At 47.5% G+C, this 12,718-nt stretch overlaps 1 protein-coding gene across 2 annotated transcripts in view; it reads right to left on the reverse strand.

The window, feature by feature from the left end:
* Nucleotides 1–12,718, reverse strand: part of LOC115086740 (calpain-13-like) — a 221,206-nt gene that overhangs the window by 104,078 nt on the left and 104,410 nt on the right. For both annotated transcript variants that reach the window (XM_029593020.1, XM_029593021.1), the window contains exons 9-12: nucleotides 11,801–11,875; nucleotides 10,375–10,541; nucleotides 9,339–9,493; nucleotides 6,735–6,746 (exon numbers count right to left, since the gene is read on the reverse strand). In XM_029593020.1, the coding sequence (XP_029448880.1) occupies nucleotides 6,735–6,746; nucleotides 9,339–9,493; nucleotides 10,375–10,541; nucleotides 11,801–11,875 (409 nt within the window). The remainder of the gene's footprint in view (nucleotides 1–6,734; nucleotides 6,747–9,338; nucleotides 9,494–10,374; nucleotides 10,542–11,800; nucleotides 11,876–12,718) is intronic.

Raw genomic sequence — 12,718 nt, forward strand, 5'->3', positions numbered from 1 at the left:
CATCTCTTGATGCAATGGGCAGGAAGAAGGGGGGGATAGCATAAATCTTCCTCCCAGATCTTAAACAAAAAACTCTGGTTCCCAAAAGCTGAGGCAAAACACCAGAAGGTCGTGGCTTTGAGTCCCAGCGAGGCAGGTCTTCCCTAGCCTGGGTCTCCCAGGGAGTTCCCCGTGACCTCACTCCTGGCAGCATCCAGCCTCTTTCCAAAACCCCAGAACAACCATGGATGCAGTCTCTGCCCTCTAAAGAGTGGATGGACAAAGCAGATCCCCGACCTGTCTCACAGACTCCCAGGCAGGGTTTGCCTTAGGAGGAGGCCTCTAAAGGTCCAACACAAGAAAAACTCCAACTCGTCTCCTAAACTTCCAAAAATCAAGCTCTCAGGAGAGAGCTGCTTATAAAACCTTCAGAGGGGGTTGACCATCCCAGCAGCCTGTGAATGGTTCGGCCCCTAATTACCCACTCTATATTGTACTAAACGACCAGGAATTACCAGGGTTTAATGGTAATGAGCCCGGAGAAGCCATTACTTTAAAAAGCTTACTGAAAAGTAGTAGAGGCCCATTTTCAAAAGCATTTACAGGGTCATTCATCAAAGTGCATTAGGGCGTCATCGTGGGTGTTGGGGTCCAAATCGCATCATGAGATGCGAAAAATAATGCATGCGATATCCCACGATGTGTATGCAAATTAAAAAAATTTAGCCAAAGGGGAGGAGTTTGGGTAGAAGTTATGAAAATGAGGGGTGTTTTAACATTGTGTGCAACAGCGTGATGCATGTTATCGCATGGTTTTTTTTTGGGGGGTTTTTTTTTATTGACAATTTTTATTGAGAAGAATATGTAACTGGTTATTGCAGGTTTTAATGCTGGAAATAACCACCTTTTCCCTGTACGTACCCGGATCAGTCCAGACTCCTGGGTTTTGCCCCCCCTCTAGCAGATGGAGACAGAGAAGTTCTAAAGACTCTGATGTATATAGCATGGCTCCACCTACAGTCCATCAGTATTTCTCTGTCTCTAGCAGATGAAGCAGGACCAAAACCTACAGCCTGTGATAGTTAGTTAGCTTTTAAAATAAAATATAAAAAATAATTATAATACTAAGAAAATAATAAGAGTTAGGTTCATTTCTTAATTATTTTCTTACGGAGTACAGAAGTGAGACTGGTTTCAGCCTCCCAGGTGTTGTCAGGCTCTGAGAGGACCATCCCCCTGGTTTTAGAGGCAGCTGCTGCTGTGGGTCGAGGGCCCTTCATACAGCCTTAGTGCAGAACTGGGGGTGATACCAGGGAGCCCGGCTCACTCCACCCAGTTGAACCAGGAGGCTATTGGGCAAGTATATATAAAATAAAATTTTCAAAATTGACTTGTAATATTTAGACTCTCCCTTCCCTCGCAGTCGAGTCGGGTCCCTCCGTTTCTTTTTCGCTGTCATTTTTCGGCTTTTTTGGCATTAAAAATTTTCCTTTTTACCGAGGTAAAAAAATGCCGCAGAGATTATCTTGCCAGGCTTGTGGAGTGGCACACGCTTGCTTGTCGAGGGACAGCCCCTGTTCAAACTGCGTGTCTGGAGGAGAGGGCGTTTCCACAACCCCTAAGGGGGTTGTTTTACGGGTTCAGTCGGTCTCCGGAGGTTTTCAAAACTTGCCCTCTCCTTCTGTCAGCCCATTCCCGTTGAGCGCGGGAACGGGCGCCATTTTGAATTTGCCTGAGTCAGCGAACTTGTTGGCCCTGTCAGCGGCGGTGGAGGGGATTCTCCCACCGTCTTTATCCCCTGAAAGAATAGTCCCTGAGGGGGACAACTTAGCAGGTATGGGCGCAACAGGCAGCACAGATTTTCCTGATGGGGATACAGATGCAGCTTCCTCTGACCCTTTTTCTTCAGATTTTGTACTGTTCCTCCACAGGGCTTTTAAGGCACGGAGGGCAGGGAAAAAGAGAGCGCTGGATAAATCTTTGCTATTGGACTCTCCAGCCGTGCCTAAGAAATGGACCAAGTCTTGAGCTGGGTTTGATCCCGCTAAATCTAAGCGTCCTCTGAGGTTAGTATCTCCTCAGCCTGATTCTACTACCTCCACAGATTCTGATAGCATGGATGGCATGGATGAGCTTTCGCAGCCTCCGCAGGGGGCAGATGGGGATCCAGACCACTTACACGGGGTTTCCCGGGGTTCTCATGTGGTGGAAGGGGATGACCAGAAGGTTGTCCATCTCTTTAGGAATGAGAGTTAGGACCTCTCATTCCCGCTATTTTAGGGGAGTTGGGTATTGAGGCTCCCCATGAAGAATCTCAGCTGGGATCTTCAGACCCAGTATTGTTGGGTCTCCATGGACCACCCTCCTCTTTTCCTTTTTCAGCCACAGATTTGATTTTTAGGGAATGGGATACTCCAGACTTGGGTCTGAAAGTTGCAAAGGCTATGGATAAGCTATACCCTTTACTGGAGGAAGCTTTAGAACTGCTCTGTTCTCCCAAGGTGGATGCAGCAGTGTCAGCCGTAACAAAAAAGACCACCATCCCTATTACAGGAGCTACTGCTCTCAAGGATTTGCAAGATACAAAGCTAGAGCTTCAATTAAAAAAGATTTTTGAAGTCTCGGCACTGAGCGTCAGAGCAGCTATATGTAGTAATTTTTCCTTGAGAGTGGGTCTTCGTTGGCTACAACAACTTCAGTCCAATGAATCGCTCTCTGAGGCGGAAGCTCTCCAAGCTGGCCGTCTTGAAGCAGTCATTGCTTATAGTGCGGATGCCTTTTATGATTTTCTCCACACATCTGCTAGAACCATGGTTTCGGCTGTTTCTGCTCGTCATCTCTTGTGGCTACGAAATTGGTCGACTGATGTTTCTTGTAAGTCTCGCCTATGGTCTCTTCCTTTCAAGGGCAAACTATTGTTTGGTAAGGAGCTAGAGGATTTAATTCAATCTCTGGGAGAGAATAAAGTTCATCATTTGCAGAAGGTCGGCCGAAACATATCGCAGCGCGGACCCCCAAGGCAGACACTTCGAAGACCTACTTGAGCTGGAGCTCCAACTTTCTGTCCTGTAAGTCCTTAAGGGCCGTTGCTCCTGTAACTGGAATCTTGGACCTTTTTGTCACAGCCAACACCGCTGCGTCCACCCTCGGAATTTGAAGAAGCTCCAAAGCTTCCTCTGGGAGAGGATATAGCTTGTCCATGGCCTTGCTTACTTTCAGACCTAAATCTGGAGTGTCCCACTCTCTGAACAAGAGATCCGTCGCCGAGAAATAGAAAGGAAAAGACACCGTAGGCCCCCTGAGGCCTAACAAGACCAGATCCATAGCTCCCAGATGGGATTCAGCCGGCGGAGCCTCTATTTCTAGCTCCTGTAGGATGGCCGGAATAAGCGGGGACAGCTCATCTTTCTTAAAGAGACGTACGACCTTTGGGTCGTCCCCTTCCATCACTTCAGAGCCTTTGCTGGTACCTGGCTGAGTAGGTGCATCTGCATCAGCCCCCCCCCCCCCCCCAGGGGCCTCACCGATGGGTCCGTCTCTTCCTGAGACGTAGAATCATTGTCCGACCCCGGTGGGGGACGGAGTCCCCCCGGGACCTATCCCTCTTTCGTTTCCTCTGGGACTGCGGCTGCAGCAAAACCTTCCCAGGCACCAGTTTTCTCCCTGCTTTTTTGGCTTTAAAAACCTTGTGCATAAGTAAAACAAATTTGGAGGAAAAAGAAGATTCTGAAGAATAATCAGAAGCCCCTCCAGGGCTATCCACTTGCAACGGAGAGGTTGTCCCCGCCGGAGCGCGCCCCCCCCCCCCCCCCACCCCGGATGGAATTTGCTGCGGGGATAGCGAGGGGGGTAGAGTCCCCTCCCCCAGCGCTGCCTGCGTGGCACGTATAATAGAGCCTAAAATGGCCGCCGTTCCCACGCTCAGCGGGAACGGGTCCATCAGCCAGCTCTGCATCCTGTCCAAAACGCAGCGGCAAACGTGGGGCCCGATTCCGACCCCCCCCCCCCCGAACGGGAACGGAAGGTCCCTCACTGCCCTGCAGGCAGCCAGAGCAGAGGCCTTCACGCGAAAGGCGCGCGGCATGAAGAACCCCGGGACATCGTCTGCCCACGAAATCGAAAACCGGCGATCGCAATCAAAATTCAAGAAAAAAACAAATAAAGACGCCAAACAAATTAGCGGAAAGTCGGTGCGCACCAAACGACAACAAACTTTTTTTTTTTTGTACAGAAAAAAAACTTGCCGTTCGCTGTCCCTGGTTCTGGAAACTCCTGCTCCTTGGGGGGGAGGGGGGGTGGTGAGTGAACCGGGCTCCCCGGTGTCACCCCCGGCGCTGCTGACCAGTAAATGTAGGGTCCTCAAACCTTCGCAGCGGCCTTGACCAGGGGGGATGGTCCCCTCAGGACCTTACAACCCCCTGGGAGGCTCTCAGAACCGCTGACGATGGACTTGTGCTCACTCCGTTTTTTTTTTTTTTTAATTTAAAGAGCTAGCTCAACAAATTACAATCAAGAACCTGACTAAATCCTATACTACCAAAACTTTCAAACAAGGATCAGAAGAGACTGTGGGTTTTGCACCTCCACCATCTGCCTTGGTTTATGTGGCAGGGTTGTTTGAGAAAACTTCTCTGTCTCTGTCTGCTGGAGGGGAGGCAAAACCCAGGTGTCTGGACTGATCCGGGTACATACAGGGAAAGACGAGATTTCTACAATGTACTCTTGCCCTAGAAATTCCCATTGCTAGACATTTCCACGTGTTAATCTATCGTCATTGGCCTGATACACAGAGGCATATAAGGTGAAGGTCCTGCAACATCGCTGTTCCAGTCCACAGTGAATAAGAACTTCTATGCTCTTGTAGGTGGTGATGGGAGGTGGTTGGGGGGGGGGGGGGGGTGGATTCTCCTGGTTCACAGGAAACAGAAACCAATCTGTGATCATATATAGGTCTTATTCGGTCCTACTGGTTCCAAGTGAATTAGATTGATAAGACAGAAATCACAGCCATCTCTCCCAGCAGGCAAAAAGTCTGCCATCTTGCATATCATACCATCATAGCAACAATGGCAGAAAAAGACCAAACGGTGCATCCAGTCTGCCCAGCAAGCTTCTTATGGTAGTAAGCGCCGCTCCGTGCAGGTTACTCCCAAGCCTTATGTTAAGGGTAGTAATATTTACAAACAAAACCGAGCAACTGTCAAAACCATAGCAAAATTACTGCTAGCAACAGCCTTCCTGATAATTCAGACAATGCTGGTGCTTGACGTGCTTTGCTTTTGGACTTGGCCGTAGAAGCAGTCCTGCGCTTTTTCCCTAAATGTCTGCGTATCGGTGCCCCGGACTGTAAAAGTCAAGGCCCAGCGTTGGCTGTCGTCGGCACCCAATTCCACTTTTTCCCAGCAGAGAGCGCTGTTGCAGTTGTATCACAAACATGAAGGCTAACTGGTTAAGGGTAGTAATCCCCATGCCTTTTGTTAGGGGCAGTAACTGCTGCTCTGTGCAGGTTACTCCCATGAACCCTTTTCTTCATTTCCAGCCTCTAGCCTTTCGGGACCCAGCGTTTCTCAAATTTCATATAATAAATACAGGTGACTTTCAGCAGTATACAATGGGAAAATAATATGCAGTACATGTAATTGGTACGTGATTGTCACCGTTTTTAAGTAATGATTTGTCAGGGTTTGTTTATCACACAAATAGACTTTATCACGCTCTCTCATATACACACACTTACAGCCAAATCACCCACCTCTAATCAAAACCATGTTACTAGTTAGAGAAAACCAGAAGAACCTGACTCTAAGCTATGAGTCGGTAATGTTTGAGGTTGCAGATAATTTGCTGGGCTTCTAGTGCTTCTCATGCCCTAATTTCCAGCACCCACTGCATCTCAAGACTTTTCTTTCCCATTCAATTTGACTCCTGCCAAAATGATGCAACGAATGTAGGTAGCTCCCAAGGAATCACGGAATAGGGAATTCCTTTTCCCCCATCCTCCTCAATCCACCTTTCAGCCGGAGCTTCTCAACCCTCGCCTTCCTCATGGCCACCCGATTCCCCTGGGCCCCACCACGCCCATTCTATTCCGCTTACGCACAGTAATATATATCAGTCGCCTTTCTTTATGTATCGCTTGTTTTCCACTGTTTTTGCTGCCCCATTATATTTGTCATTCGTTTTAGACGACCTGTTTATTTATAATCAAATTTTAACTATAATGGTTTTATTTATAATTGCTTATCTATAATTATTTTTTTTCTATATTCACCTGTTTTAGTTACAATTGCTTAGTTACAATTATTATTTTCTATATTCACCTGTTATTTAACGATTTGTTGACTTGTTTCAATGTAACGCCATAGCTGCAACTGTTCTGTTTCAATGGAAACCGATATGATTTGATATTTTTATCAAGAATGTCGGTATATAAAAATTCTAAATAAATAAATAAATAAATAGCCCAATAAGCACTGAAAGGATGCAGAGTCAAACAGAAACGCTCATCAGCCGGGATAACATATTAACACCGCACTGTCATTCACGTTTTGCTGCCACATAATAATCAGTGGGAGGGAAGCTGAAAAGGAATGTGAGGATATATTTTTTTCAGGGAGAGGGTCGAATTTATTGGCTGTGGAAGAGAGGGGGAGAAGACCACAGATCAAGCAAGACCCATGACAGAACAATAGGTAGGCACACATGGCCAACGCTTTCAGTATTTCTAATAAGGAATAAAAGGTAGCAGGACTTACCTGAGGTTCAACCTAAAAAAAAAAAAAAAAAAAAAAGAAGAAAAGGAAAACAACAAGTCAAATAGGTTTACGTATTGTCAAAAGTATGAATTTTATTTCTACTGAATGCGCAATGCCTCTTCACAAACACAAAAGCTTCAGCAAACAGGCTCCCATTTCATCGGAATCAAGTGACCGCTTTGTTCGTCTTGTCCACTTGGAAGCTTTTTATACGGCACTGTGGGCAGTATTAAAACTACCAGCTCTGCTGGGCAGCGGGGCACATCGCTCCCGCTTGTGGAAGGCAAGGACGCGTAGGGCGTGGCAGAAATCCATTAGCTGGCAAAACTAGAGTGGTGGTAATGCCACCGGTAAGACCCCACCGGGAGGATGGCGTCTCTGGTGGAATGCAGGCAAAGGGTCTGCACCATAAGCCCTTCGAGGTAGGACTTCATGACCAGTGACGGGTGGGGTGAAAAATCAATATGGGAACTAAAAAAATGAAAGGAATAAACGCAGAGGATCCTTAGGGGTGCAAAAACAAAGGCAAATTTGGAGACCAAGTAAGGCCTCTGAAACTGCAGTATGAGAGGAAAATGAGAAGACTCTACAGGCCTAGTCATATCTGCCTGCCATCAGTTTTCATATTTCTATACATAAGGGATTATATCCTCAGATTTAACAGAAGAGAGGCCTGATCGGGAGTCTTAAGGCCATATTAAGGTCACATTTTATGCCTGGTACAAATCTCTAGGGAGAACCTCCCATCAAATGCAAATCTGCAGTTCTGTTTCCTGCATATAACCTCAACGGTATCGATCGTGCCGTACTCAGTCTCACACTCTCCAACCTATCGACTCACTATTTCCAGGAGAAAGATCTCTTTTCAGAAAGGGCTAGATTTTAAAAGCCCTGCGCCGGCGCGCCTATTTTGCATAGGCCGCCGGCGCGCGCAAAGCCCCGGGACGCGCATAAGTCCCGGGGCTTCGTAAAAGGGGCGGGAGTGGCGTGTCTGGGGGGCGTGTCGGCAGTCCGGGGGCGGGTCCGGGGGCGTGGCGATGGTTCAGGGATGGGCGGTCCCGAGTCCCCCGGCACTGCGGCCTGTGCCGGGGGATGCCGAGGTGGCACAGGCAAGTTACGCCTGCTTCAAGCAGGCGTAACTTGCACAACAAAGGTAGGGGGGGATGGTGGGGGGACGCAGAAGGAAAGTTCCTTCCGAGGCCGCTCCGATTTCGGAGCGGCCTCGGAGGGAACAGAGGCAGGCTGCGCGGCTCGGGGCACGCAGGCTGCGGATTTTGCGCAGCCTTGCACGCGCCGACCCCGGATTTTATAGGCTACGCGCGTATCTTATAAAATCCGGCGTACTTTTGTTGGCGCCGGTTGCGCCAACAAAAGTACGCGCGCGCGTACTGTTTTAAGATCTACCTCACTGTGTATTCAACTTTCTATCAAGTTTGCTTATTTGCTTTCCTCATTTTTTCGGCACTTCAAAGCAGATTGCATTCGGGTACTGTACATATTTCCCTCTCCCCAGAGGGCTCACAATCTAAACCGTGAATTTTAAAAGCCCGACACGCGCATTAGGGGGTGCGAGAATATGTTGGGCTCGCGCACGCCGAGTGAATTTTTAAAGCCGCCTGGATGCGCGCATAAATGCCTCAGTGCGCACATCTCAGAAGTTTTCAAACAGGGTCTGGATGTGGTCTGGGCGGGGCACGGGCGTTTCGGGGCAGGAAGCTGAGATGCGCACGCCAAGACCCCCCCGCCATGTAACTTTACTTCTGCTATGGATGCTGTGTAAGTTATAAAATAAAGATAAATAGGCAGATCGGTGGGGTTTTACGAGTCGGGGCTAACTGGAGGGAGTGAAGGCTATCAAACCAGGGGGGATTGGAGGACCTACCCCTTAACTGGGTGAACTGGGGATGAACTGGTAAAAATGGAAAGGCACCGGCGCTCACCCACTTTTCAAATCTCCAGATTTACGCGGTAAAAGCGGCATTTGAGCGCCCTTGCACGTGCCCGTTTAAAATCTGGCGCACATGTGCGTGCGGCCAGGCTATTTTATAACATGCGTGCATACAAGCACACAAGTTATAAAACAGCTGTGCCCCCGGGACGATGAACGTGTGCACATTTGCTAGCAGGAAAGTTACTGTCTAAGCTTGTACCTGAAGCAGTAGGAGGATGAAGTCACTTGCCCGGGGTCTCAAGGAATGGGAGTAGGATTTGAACCATGGCTTCCCTGGTTTGCGGCCTGCTGCTCTAACCGCCAGGGCTGCTTCTCATTTCCTTGAGGTGTGTGTAATATATTCTATTTTCTCTTCAAAACTATTTCACCTCATGCGTTCGCAATGTAAATGGAATGCATTTTTAGAATGATTCCAGGGAAAGATAAAGTAATGACTGCACTATAATTATAATAAACTCCTGCAAAAATGCTGTGCTGCTCTTGAATTTTTTCTTAGGCAGGTGTTACTGTATAGATGAGATTTAGTATTAAACTATTGTTACTAGGGTTAGTTGACTTTATTTAATGTTCCAAGGAGTTTAGCAACTAGTAGGTAAGTAACACATCGGGAAGGCTAGTCATATACAGTACAGTCTAGTATTCCAGCGGCTTACCTTGTAAATCTTAAAACCAATAGTCGACCAGTCATCGCTGGACCTTTGTCTGTTAGCTGGGTTTTGCATTAGAGCTACTACAACATTGTCTCCTTTCTCCCTGCCACCAGACTCTGTCACTTCCATCAAGTACGGAGGGTTCCTGCAGGACGTATCTGAAGAATCAAAAAAAAAAGAGCAGGATCTCAGAAGGCTGAACAAGCAAAGAAATCCCCGTGCCACACTTTACATTCCCTGTCCCAAGGCCCATCCCCCTTTCTGGTGCAGCTACCAGTACATGTGCTCTCGTAAAGCATGGGGCAATTCTGAAAAAAAGAGTTCTTATGCGGGGAAAAACTTTTGAAAATTGACCTCCCCATGTTAGGAAAATGTGACTCCGCTGCCCTGTGGGTTTTGTAAAAAAAATAAAATAAAATAAAAATGTGCAAACCTTCTTTATGCAGGCTTTTTAGATGGGCTACTGCTCTGACTTGTAATACATTAGGAGACTTGATTCAGTATTTATTAGCCAATTAGCCCCTGCGGGATATGTTCATAATATCATCAACATCTGAAACTGGGTGGAGGGAAACGCTGAGCATGTTCTATGAGCTTGAAGGAAGGGCATGAAAGCCAAAACCATTTGTCTAAATTTCAATCACCAAATAGGCTCATATAAATCTCTTCATAAACTATTTTGGGCCCCATCTCCATAGGATTCAATAAGAAAGAAGGATAATCACAATAAAATAGAAATTCCATATTTATGGTAGAAAAGACTATTAACAAGACTGGTTTTCAAATCCATTTACACAAATAAAAGAAGAAGATACAGTTTTTATCCCCCCGTCAGTAGATATGGAGCTACATACTGCCCTAGAAGGCAGCCCACAGCGGTAAACACTTCTTGTGCACTACAACCAGGACCATAGCCCTCACAGAATAAAAGACCTCACTTGCAGAACAATATTAGTTCAAAGCTTTTCAATTTTTTTTATGTATTCCGCGCTCTTGTGTGTGGTTGGATGAACATGCGAGTTGCTGATAAATGCATTACTTTTGTTGAAAAAAAACCTTCCTCCTGCAGTGGTTCCTTCAACCCAGCGGTTGAAACATGAGCTCTTCCACCAGTCGCTCTGCCTGTTCTCCACATCCAAGAATTTTGGACTGCGATCACAAATGACAATGGAGGAAAATTCACGGATGAAATCTTGCCAGGACATCCTGTTAAAACAATGTTTTATTAAATTACAAGCCATTAAGCCCGTTAAAACGGGCTACATTACATTTTGTTTTCAGTCCATTTTCTAACACAGCACCCTTCTACACTTTTTCTCCCTCTCTCCCCCTTCCCCTCGTTCACTCCTCCCCTTTCCTCCACTCAGTCTTACTCACCCTCTGTCTCCCACTGCCTTCTTCCCCTCACTCTCACCTCCCTCCCCTTCCCTCAGTCACTCCCACCTCTCTCCCCTTCCCTCAGACACTCCCCACCCTCTCTCAATCCCATCCCCTCCCCCTCAGCCCTCCTCCACTCCCTTTTTCTCTGCTCCACAACTTCTTACCTTTCCACTTACTCACATCCCTGTCTCTCACCTCTCCCTCATGCTCCCTCTCCCCCTTCCACTTACTCACATCCCTGTCTCTCACCTCTCCCTCATTCTCCCTCTCCCCTCACTCTTCCCCACCCCCTACCTCCCTCCCACACACTCACCCACTCCTCCCTCCCTCTCACTCACCCACTCCTCCCTCCCTCTCACTCAGTCCCTCCCTCCCCCTCAGTCCCTCCCTCCCCCTCCCTCTCACTCAGTCCCTCCCTCCCAGTCCCTCCCCCTCAGTCCCTCCCACTCAGTCCCTCCCTCTCACTCAGTCACTCCCTCCCACTCTCTCTCTCCGTCCCTCCCACTCCCTCCCTCCCACTCAGTCCGTCCCTCCCTCCCTCCCTCGCTACTGGCCGCTGCCGCCCGCCGCCGCCGCTACCGCCGCCCGCCGCCGCCATGTTTTTTTTTTCCTGACGCTGCCTAAGACCGACATGCTCGCCCGCACATGCGCAGTAGAGCTGCTCTCTACTGCGCATTTGCGGCACGTCGGTCAAGCGTCGTTTATCTAGTTAGATATGCATCCATCACTTGCAAGGTTTCCAAACCAACCACTGCTGTATGGTGACAGTGGTTCCTTGGCTTCCTGCTGGGCTTGGAGGGAAGGAGGCAGTGGCACTGGGCACCATATATTTCTTGGTCAATGGGGCCTTCTCCCATCGACATCAATGTAAAACAGAAAAAGAAATGAAACCAAAAAAATCAAACTTTTTTTTTTCAAATAAACCTAACAAATGTCTGTGATTCATTAAATAAATTAATGAATCAAAATGAATTTTTAACCCTGCACACCCCTAGTATGAAGCAAAATAAAAGGCATGGCTTATTTAAAATGCATGTAAATATTGGATGTAAAAATCAACATGATTAATGGAAAAGATGCTGTACCAGAACTCTCCATTGTTATTCAATTGATGAAGCTCCTTCTTTACATTTGGGTCGATGTAGTTCCACTCTTCAGAACTGTTAAAAAACAAACATACTGATTTTCCTGGGAGATGCCATGGGGAAGAGGACAAGATTTGTGAAGGCAGAGCAGAACATGGCACATATAATATATATTAATGCATCTAAAAATGTGGAAAACTAACGGACAGAACTACAGAGCGTGATATTGATGGTTGTAGATACGAATATGTAGATATAACAATATATAACAAAGCACACAATTTTATTTTAGCTGTAATGAAGGCAGTTTTTAAACAACCCTTAACATGGGCAACTTGCTATTTACCTGTGTACATTGCTTTGAAGTCCAACTCCTAGTACAAACATCATTACTGTTACTTTAAAGTCAATGCTTCATTTCTACGTTTAGCTTCAGAAGCACGGATGGTGAACTGCAGGCCTGACTGGTCACCTCCAATGGACTTCAGGTGGACCCGTAACTCAGTTCTGTCAGGTTTCATCTTATACGAACCAAAGCAAGCAAGCTGATGTTCGGTAGAAATGAAGTTCAACAGGCACGAGGAAATGGCAGGCGCCCGTGAAATCTGCATCTCTCCTAGCCTCGGCGTGCCACAACATGCAAAGGAGAACACGGGCAAGCTACGACACCACCAAGCCGGGCAGTAAAAGGCTACACCTTCACAGATTATGCGCTCCAGCTCTAATCTTCAAGGCCCCCTGACTTCGCCCTTACTTGTGACGTGCAAACAGGGAGATCTGCCTCTTTCCTTCTCTCAGATCCCAGGGTGCCGTTGTCTCAGCATGATCAAGACAGAACTTCTCTTCCTCCCAAGCCCACCTCCTTTCTCTCTGCCTGGGATAATCCTCCCAGCCGCCTTAGCCCATAACCTCGCAGTC

This window comes from Rhinatrema bivittatum, chromosome 3 (genome assembly GCF_901001135.1).
Source record: "Rhinatrema bivittatum chromosome 3, aRhiBiv1.1, whole genome shotgun sequence".
NCBI classification, from domain to species: Eukaryota; Metazoa; Chordata; class Amphibia; order Gymnophiona; family Rhinatrematidae; genus Rhinatrema; species Rhinatrema bivittatum.